General features: G+C 47.4%; 1 protein-coding gene across 1 annotated transcript; it reads left to right on the forward strand.

Moving 5' to 3' along the window:
* The first annotated feature begins 4,307 nt into the window (after nt 1-4,307).
* On the forward strand, nt 4,308-6,462 carry IER5 (immediate early response 5). Its single transcript, XM_055582869.1, has one exon. It carries the CDS (start codon nt 4,520-4,522, stop codon nt 5,492-5,494), a length of 975 nt encoding a protein of 324 aa, XP_055438844.1. The 5' UTR covers nt 4,308-4,519; the 3' UTR covers nt 5,495-6,462.
* Nucleotides 6,463-9,482: the final 3,020 nt, after the last annotated feature.

The following is a 9,482-nucleotide window of genomic DNA, read 5'->3' on the forward strand; positions in this document are numbered from 1 at the left end:
TGAACCGCAGCACAACAGGCCTCCCTGTCCATCACCAGCTCCTGGAGTTCACCCAAACCCATGTCCATTGAGTCGGTGATGCCATCCAACCATCTCATCCTCTGTCGTCCCCTTCTCCTCCTGCCCTCAATCTTTCCAAGCATCAGAGTCTTTTCAAATGAGTCAGCTCTTTGCATCAGGTGGGCAAAGTATTGGAGTTTCAACTTCAGCATCAGTCCTTCCAATGAATATTCAGGACTGATTTCCTTTAGGATGGACTGGTTGGATCTCCTTGCAGTCCAAGGGACTCTCAAGAGTCTTCTCCAACACCACAGTTCAAAAGCATCAAGTCTTCGGTGCTCAGCTTTCTTTATAGTCCAGCTCTCACATCCATACATGACCACTGGAAAAACCATAGCCTTGACTAGACGGACCTTTGTTGGCAAAGGAATGTCTCTGCTTTTGAATATGCTATCTAGGTTGGTCATAACTTTCCTTCCAAGGAGTAAGCATCTTTTCATTTCATGGCTGCAATCACCATCTGCAGTGATTTTGGAGCCCAGAAAAATAAAGTCAGCCACTGTTTCCACTGTTTCTCCATCTATTTCCCATGAAGTGATGGGACCGGATGCCATGATCTTCGTTTTCTGAATGTTGAGCTTTAAGCCAACATTTTCACTCTCCTCTTTCACCTTCATCAGAGGCTTTTTAGTTCCTCTTCACTTTCTGCCATAAGGGTGGTGTTATATGCATATCTGAGGTTATTGATATTTCTCCCAGCAATCTTGATTCCAGCTTGTGCTTCCTCCAGCCCAGCGTTTCTCATGATGTACTCTGCATATAAGTTAAATAAGCAGGGTGACAATAAACAGCCTTGACAGACTCCTTTTCCTATTTGAAACCAGTCTTGTTGTTCCATGTCCAGTTTAACTGTTGCTTCCTGACTTGCATATAGGTTTCTCAAGAGGCAGGTCAGGTGGTCTGGTATTCCCATCTCTTTCACAATTTTCCACAGTTTATTGTGATCCACACAGTCAAAGGCTTTGGCATAGTCAATAAAGCAGAAATAGATGTTTTTCTGGAACTCTCTTGCTTTTTCCATGATCCAGCGGATGTTGGCAATTTGATCTCTGGTTCCTCTGCCTTTTCTAAAACCAGCTTGAACATCAGGAAGTTCACGGTTCACGTATTGCTGAAGCATGGCTTGGAGAATTTTGAGTATTACTTTACTAGCGTGTGAGATGAGTGCAATTGTGTGGTAGTTTGAGCATTCTTTGGCATTGCCTTTCTTTGGGATTGGAATGAAAACTGACCTTTTCCAGTCCTGTGGCCACTGCTGAGTTTTCCAAATTTGCTGGCATATTGAGTGCAGCACTTTCACAGAATCATTTTTCAGGATTTGAAACAGCTCCACTGGAATTCCATCACTTCCACTACCTTTGTTCATAGTGGAATTCATTAATCCAAGTGTATATGCACTTGGTGGGCTTCCCTGGTAGCTCAGTTGGTAAAGAAACTGCCTGCAGTGCAGGAGATCTGGGTTCAATCCCTGGGTCAGGAAGATCCCCTGGAGAAGGAAATGGCAACCCACTCCAGTATTCTTGCCTGGAGAACCCCATGGACAGAGCAGCCTGGTGGGCTACATACAGTCCATGGGGTCGCAAGAGCCAGACACAACTTAGTGATTAAAGCACCATGCACTTGGTATGGCCACCTCAGGTGTCATAACCTTGAAATGCTGCCATACCAGTTGGCAGAAACTCTTGAGTGGCCCTCTCTCAGGACACACAGCCCCTCTTGCAGGTGCCTGCCCAAAACCCCTGCACTGGAAGGGCCTCCAGGACCAGATGGTCAGTGCCTGTGTCCTACAGTTGTAAAATATTTTCAGTATCTCCTGGCTACAAACATGAGATGGGCTCCTGCCTATGATGAGAGGGCAGTTGGGGAGCAGCCCTAGGCATGATGGGAAGAAGTACCAGGGACAGTGATGAAGCTGTATGGAGGATGGGGGGACTCCCCGCTCAGGTGGGTCAGGAAGGCTTGGTGTGTCAGGGACCAGTGTGGGTCGGGGAGAGCATCCAGATCATCACTAAAGTTCCTTTTGTCTCTCGCTTTTTTCATTCTTACTACCTCCACCTGGTTCAGACCTTTACTACTCTTTGCCTAAAGTCCCCCTAGATCTTCATGATTAAGTGGTCCCCTTTATAATTAAGTGGCAATTAAGGGTGCTGACCATTCTAGAATCCGTTCTGTGGTTCCCTTAGTAAACAGTCTTTGTTAGATTCCTCATCTGCTCATAGGTATCCACAACCCTCTGTCATGTAACCCCGGCCTCTATTTCCAGTCTTTCCACTTACTGTAGGTGCCTGGGACCCCTGCCAAATGAAGTGTTCCTTACAATGGACTCAGTGGCTCCTGCTGCTTGGAATTTGTGGACCCCACCTCTGGGATTTTCAACACCCTCCTCAAATACAAATTCTTTGTTCCATCTAGGATCCTTCCTTTCCCTGTCTTTTTCCACCCCAGATCATGTAAGGTGTGATGCTCTAAACATCCATTGCTAGCATGTGATACCTTGTTTTCTCTTCACAACAGCTCTAAGAGGTAGGCACTATTACTATCATCTCTATTTTAAGACAAAAAAGACCAAGGCACAGAGAAGTGAATTAATTTTCCAAAGGTCACACAGCAGGCAAAAAGTAGAGCTGGGATTGCAACGCAGGAAGCTTATCTTCAGAGCCTGCATTCTTAGTGTTTTATAGTGATGACTAGCTCTCAAAGAAAGACAATAGAAGAAAAAAATTGCTCATTATTACATGAAACACGCGGCTTGCTTTTGCAATTATTTGTGTTGTCCTTTTATCTCTTTAGGTGAACTGAAAATTCCTAGAGAAGAGGAACTCTGGGTCTTATGGACTAGTGTCTGTAATCATCATTAAGTTGTGAGGATAGATAATTACTGAGCCATCCATATCCTGATTATGAATTAGCTTAATCAAACCTGCCTTTCACTAGTACTTTTCCCAACTAAATACATTACTTGGCCAAATCCTGATGCAAGATCAGGCTAGCGTTCCACATGGACTTCAAGAAAATTGTGCTTAGTTTGGTGACTCAGATTATGGATGAGAGTTGTCATTCATGGGAAGATACTGCATAATAGAGCAGATGTGTATGTGATTTCTCCTTTTTAGACTTAGAGAAATGGAAGCATCCTGAGGTTATTTACCCAGCATCAGGCAGGTCTGTGGTGGAGCTTAGCTGGGACTAACTCAGATTTACTCTCCAGGAACCCAGTCTAGGACCCTGGACAACCCTCTGGTGTAAGGATCAGTAAATAGACTAAGTCATCGACTGACCAGAAAATTCTGGAACACTCTTCCCCTAAATTTTTACCTTGACACAAAATAAAATTATGACATCATGATGAGAATACAGGACTTCTCTATTTGTACTTTTATAACATGTTAGATTTTTTTTTCCCCAAGGGTGGATTGGTCAGTCCTAGTGTTGAAGAAAAATCGTTGTCAAGAACGTGAACCACCGTTCACTGTAACTGATGTTACAACTGTATTGGTTCCAGAAACTAGAGAACAAAGTGATAAATACTAGCTTAAATAGAAAACCAAAAACTTTGTAGGTAGACACAAAACCCTCCTGAGTAGACAAAAACTTTGGAACTTTTAGAACCCCCGTTTTCTTTCTTCGGTGTTGAAATTGACAGGTACTAGAGTGTATGTGACTTTAGGAGGCAAGGGACTTATCCAAGATTAATATCTGCTAAATATCTTGTAGCAAAAGTATGTTATCTAGGCGAATCCTGTGCCGCGTTTTGCCTTCGTCTCTATTTCTGTTAGGTTGCGCGGAGCTTACAGGTGTATGTCGCCTTGGAAACGGAGGTGCGGGGTGGGAACGGGAGGAGAGCTGATCCAGGAAGGATCGAGGTTTTATTGCCGAACAAAGTCCACCACCATACTCGGATGAAAGTTCGAATGGTTTAGTTCGCTCTGGTTCCAGGAAGCAGAGCACAGGCCAGCATCTTTAAGGACAAACAACACCGTGGCTGTCCCGCTCTACGCATCACCGGCGCTCGCAGCACTGTCTGGGGTAACCGCCTGCAGGCGGTCACGCGCGTCTCCCCCTTTAAGAACCTTCTCCGCGGGACTAACGTTCGAATAGCCCTGGCGCCCCTCCTCGGTCTCTGATTGGCCGCTCGAGGCGCACGAGGGCGCGCCGATGGCCCCGGAACGGTTGGCGGCCTCTCGCGATTGGCTGTCGAAAGGCCTTTATAAGGGGCCGGGCGGCCAGCTTGCCTTCAGTTAGCGACCGGACGCGAAACTGGCTGTGTTACTGTAGTGGGAAGGGCGTGGAGGCTAGTGAGCGCGTCGTCAGAGCCGTTTCTCTTCGGGAGTCTTCACAGACTGAGGGTCCACCCCCCGTGGCGGACTTGTTGGTACTTCTTGTTCCCGTCTCAGCTTCGGAACGTGGGCCGGAGCTCACCCCCTCACCTCCGCGCCAGCCCTGGGAAGGAGGAGGCAGGATGGAGTTCAAACTGGAGGCTCACCGCATCGTCAGCATCTCCCTGGGCAAGATCTACAACTCGCGGGTCCAGCGCGGCGGCATCAAGCTGCACAAGAACCTCCTGGTCTCGCTGGTGCTCCGCAGCGCCCGCCAGGTCTACCTGAGCGACCCGTGCCCCGGTCTCTACCTGGCCGGTCACCCGGGGGCCCCGGCGCCGCCGCAGCAGCCCGAGGAGTCGGCGGCCGGGCCACCCGCGGGCTGGGGGGAGCCACCTCCGCCGGCCGGCCGTGCCGGCTGGCCGGAGCCCGAGCCTCAGCCGGAGCGCCCTGCCGTCCCAGAAGTGCCAAGGGCGGGTGACGCGGAGCCCGCGGCCACGGTGACGGCCGCCGGGGACACTCTTCAGGGCGGAGAGGCGGAGGCGCCGGAAGCTGCCTGGCGCCGCGTGGAGGGACCGCGAGAGACGGCGATCGGAGGAGCCGGGGGTCCCGCCGAAGTCTCGGGAGTCTTCCCCCAGGGGCCCGAGGCAGCGCGCGGCCACTGCGGCTGCCCCCCGGGGGACGAGGACAAGCTGAGAGCGGCCCCTCGCGTGGACGGCTGCCGCGCGCCGCGCCCTGCCGCAGCTGAGCCCCCCGCGTCGCCCCCTGTCTGCGCCAGAAAGCGCGGCGCGGCGGGGGTGGGCGGCGGCCCCGCGGACTGCCCGGCGCCCGGCTCGACCCCGCTCAAGAAACCCCGCCGGAACTCAGAGGAGCAGCCGGGCGGGGCGGCGGCGGCCGCGGAGGAGGAGGAGGAGATGGAGACCGGTAACGTGGCTAACCTCATTAGCATCTTCGGTTCCAGCTTCTCGGGACTCTTACGGAAAAGCCCCGGGGGCGGCCGGGAGGAAGCGGAGGGAGAGGAGAGCGGTCCGGAAGCCGCCGAGCCCGGGCAGATCTGCTGCGATAAGCCGGTGCTGAGAGACATTAACCCTTGGAGCACTGCTATCGTGGCCTTCTGAGCCCCCGCGGACCCCGTGCGGAGAGGAAGTTGAGCAGCGGGCGTCCCGACGTGAGGGCTGGGCCTCTCCCGGCGGCGAGGACGCCCCCGAGGCCGTCGGCGCCGAGCGCGAGCGGGTGCCGCCGGGCGGCACAGACTGCCCTTGGGCTTGGCGGCCGCCTGGGCCGAGCCTCTCGGGTCTCCTCTGGAGACTTCGGAGTGGGAGACTTATTGGAAGAGGACGGCGATCGTGGACTTTTGTGTCTGTGTCTGTGTATGTCAGTTTGTCTCGTTGAATTAAGGCTATTTTGCCCCTCTGGAGAGCGTCACCCCTTCCCCGCGGTTTAGGAGATTGGGGCAGACAGGGACTTTCCTCTGCCGGCAGCGCCGAGAAGGAAGCGGCGAAAAAGGCCGGGGCCGGGGAGTTCCCCGTTCGCTCTCGGGGGAGGAAGGGACTTTACACACACCTCTTACATGAAAGAGAACCGCACCGAGGCCAGGAGCGGCGTTTCCTCCCAGGATTTCCTCGGACTAGAGGGATTTAGTCTGGAGTAGAGACTTGTGTTGTTTCTCTCCTTCCCCACCTTTCTCTGTCACTGAAGAAACGTTTATACCCTGTGATTACTCGGGGAAAGGGAGTGTTCGCAGCCCTTGTCTTCCTCACGGAGGGGAAAAAAAGCTTGATGAACTTCACAGAAGAGTTCAAGCTTGGAAATATGGAGTTTATAGAGAAAAGATTTATTTTTTAAAAGCTCTAGATCAGAACTACTACACAGTGCTTTTAAAAAGTGTTTAAGGAAACAAAGTTTACAGACAGAAGCCCTAAGTGGAAAGGCCCTATGGTTTTGTAGATAGTGACTCCAGTCTTTGTTGTATAAAGGTTGGGGGAACTGACAAGGTTTTTGTACAGTATTTTCTCCTTCGTTGTATTGATTTTTGTATAAAAATGTAACTTTACGTGTCTAACACGTATTAAATATTTTGAAGCAAGTTCACTGCCTCCTCGTGTGTAAATCGCCTGTCCGGGTTGTGAGGGAAGTGGGAGGAGGGCAACTATGGTCCGCCTGGAAAATTGAAGATGTGGTTCTTAATACCAGTTGTGCAGCCTGGGGACATTGTTTGCTAACTTCATTAATTATGGAGAGAGGCACATTTAAGCTTTCTGCCTCACATCAGAAGACTGCTGTTAGGTACTAATATCAGTGGTCTGCCAGTTTCTTGAAACCTGCCACTAAAACTCCCTTTTCTAAAGTCAATTTAGGCAATTTGATTTTTAGCCCAATCTGACGATGTCCAATATTAAATAGCTTAAGTGCCAACTTCTGAGGCCCTTCCCATCCACAAAAGTGTTTTTCACTAAAACTTTTAGTTTCCTGTTATTAATAAAACCTGAGGGAGACTGCTGAGACTGACATGGCCAGCTGGTCAGGTCTGCACCTCTGCATTCCAGTGGATATCAGGATGGAAATTTCAATGCTTTAAAAATTTTTTAAAAAATTGTTTGTAGAAAGTAAATGCATCAGTGAAAGGAAACAGCTTGTGTCAAACTAGATGAGGTTGGAGGCCAAGGAGGGCTAGATGAATTAGCAAAGCCTGATTTGTTTGTTTTTGTCACCCAAATAGTGACATCAGTGTTTTGGCTGTGGGTCATGGTAAATAAATACTTTGACAGCCAAGTCAATGTATTGATACATTTGGGGGGGGGGGGGTCTAAGCCCGAATGTTCAGTATTTGAAGGGTAGTCAGTAATCTCTCAGAAGCAAATCAGAGAATGGTGTCTTAAAATACGGTTGCTAGTACTTTAAAAGATGGACCTGGTCTAAAATAGCTTATGAATAAACTGGGTGTTTATGAGGTGGGAAAAATTGAGGAAAGGAGACAAACCTCTAAGAAGGGATTATTGCCTTTGAGCAGAAGCATAAGGGAGTGCTTTGCTCCCTAAAGTCCTGACAGTGTAAACTTCTGTCAGGCCAGTAGACCCCATGTTCTGGTATTTTTGCAAATCTATTTGTGACTGGTTAAGTCAAAGGAATTTTCTACTTTATGCTCCATCACCATAAATAATATATTCATAAAATTAAACATTCTCTAATCAGGGTCTTGTTAACATTGACTTGTTTTGCTTTCATCGATTAGCTACTTCAGTTACAGCCACAAGAGACCCATTGAGTGCGACTGCTTAAACTGGAGTTGTCTAGGGCCTTAATTTTGCAAACATTTCCTGTTGCTAGAAAGTAATTATTATGCTTGAACAACTCAGTGCATTTTTATATTTGAAAGAAGGGAACATTTGGTGTGTTTGAGTTGATACATTTTGCTTGAGATGAAAATCGCCATTGATCTTGTTTTCACATTAAGATGAACCATGGGACCATGAGTCTGCTTAGTTTAGAAACGGTAAATGGATATATTTGATAGGGAAATACAGCTTTGGAGAAATCAGTAAAGATGAATTTTTATCGTAGAAGCAGTATATGTCATGGTTAGAGCTGGGCTCTGGAGCCAGACTTTCTGAGTTTGTATCTTGGCTCTGCCACTTACTAGCCGAGGGATCCTGGACAAGTTACTCTGTGCCTTAATTTTTTCTCGGTTATGAAATTGAGGTAATTGTGCCTACCTTGTAGGGTTGTGAAAATTAATGCCTCTAAAGTTTTTAGAAAAGCACATCATACATAGGATAATAAGTAAGCATACAATTGTTAGTTGTTAATGTAGAAGTGAGTTCTGTGTATAAATCAGATCTATGGTCAAAAGAATTGTGTATATTTGTAAGAAAGGAGGGGAAAGGAGAGGCTGTTTTGAAATTAATCCAATCTGTGAATTCCAGGTTCTTTTATTCTTGTTTTTCTCTGGACACTGGGCAGTCCACAAAGCTTAGAACAGTTTTGCTGTTCTGTGTGTCTCTCACCAACCCTGTGACTTTTCTGATTGTATTAAACAGCTCTATTTTCAGCGAGGAGTAAGCAAGAGTGAAAACATTCAAGGAGCAGAGATCTTGTTGACATACAAATGCTTTCTGTGGATGAGCAGAGAGGGAAAAAAAAAAATAGCCCACAGAGTTATTTTTAGCCTGAATTGCTTGGGCATAGAATGTTTCTTAAGCCATGTTAATTGATAGGTCTTGGAAAAGAGCCTTCCCAATGCCAGGATGGGGTTATCAGATTCAGTGTGACCAGAAATGAACCGTAGTTTTAGTACTGAACCACTTCTTGACCACTCAGGGAGGGAATTTTTTGATCAATTAACCTCAGGTCTGGTCTGGAAACATTTTTTTCCAGATATTTAAAGTGCTTTCTGACAAGGACTCCAGGAAGATCACATGAGTAGTGAATAGAGGTGGTCAGTTTCAGTAACATCTCAACTGTGACTCTTTAAACTTGTATTCCCTCTCAGAAACCAGTGATTATATTTGGGGAAAGGAACTAATGCTGGAAAGCTTGAACTGCCCCTCCAACGTGACTGCCTTTGCCCTAAGGCACCTAATGTAGTGATAATAACCCTTGTATTCCTACCATTCACCACTGATTGGATCTGGGGATGAGAAGTGGAAGCGGATGGACCATCTAACAATTTTGGTAGAATGCTTCTCAGAATAAAGATATAATAAATATCAGGAACAGAATTCATAACGACAAAACTCTGTTTTTATCATTGGATTAATCTGAGTTTCCAACTTGCTAGGCATAACTACTTGGCTTAGAGCCTGTGAGATGAGGTCAAGAGGGTAATACCCACTGTGACATGCAGTTTGATGGACGTTTATTTCCTTATACTTTTTTTTTTAAGTAGAGTTAGTTCAGTTCACTGAATAACCAAAGAACTTCTGATCTCTTGCCCTAAATATTTTATTCTTGTCCTGTTTTGTGAATTTTTTATTCTCCTAGGCTTGCTTTTATCCCAGCAAGTTCCTTGAAGAAGACAGGAATGAAAAGAAACACTGATCCAACCCTCCTGTGACTATAAAAGAAGCCATTCTGATTAGGTACAGAACTCGGGTGGGGAGTAAGGTC

The sequence above is a fragment of the Bubalus kerabau genome, chromosome 5 (genome assembly GCF_029407905.1).
Source record: "Bubalus kerabau isolate K-KA32 ecotype Philippines breed swamp buffalo chromosome 5, PCC_UOA_SB_1v2, whole genome shotgun sequence".
NCBI lineage: Eukaryota > Metazoa > Chordata > Mammalia > Artiodactyla > Bovidae > Bubalus > Bubalus kerabau.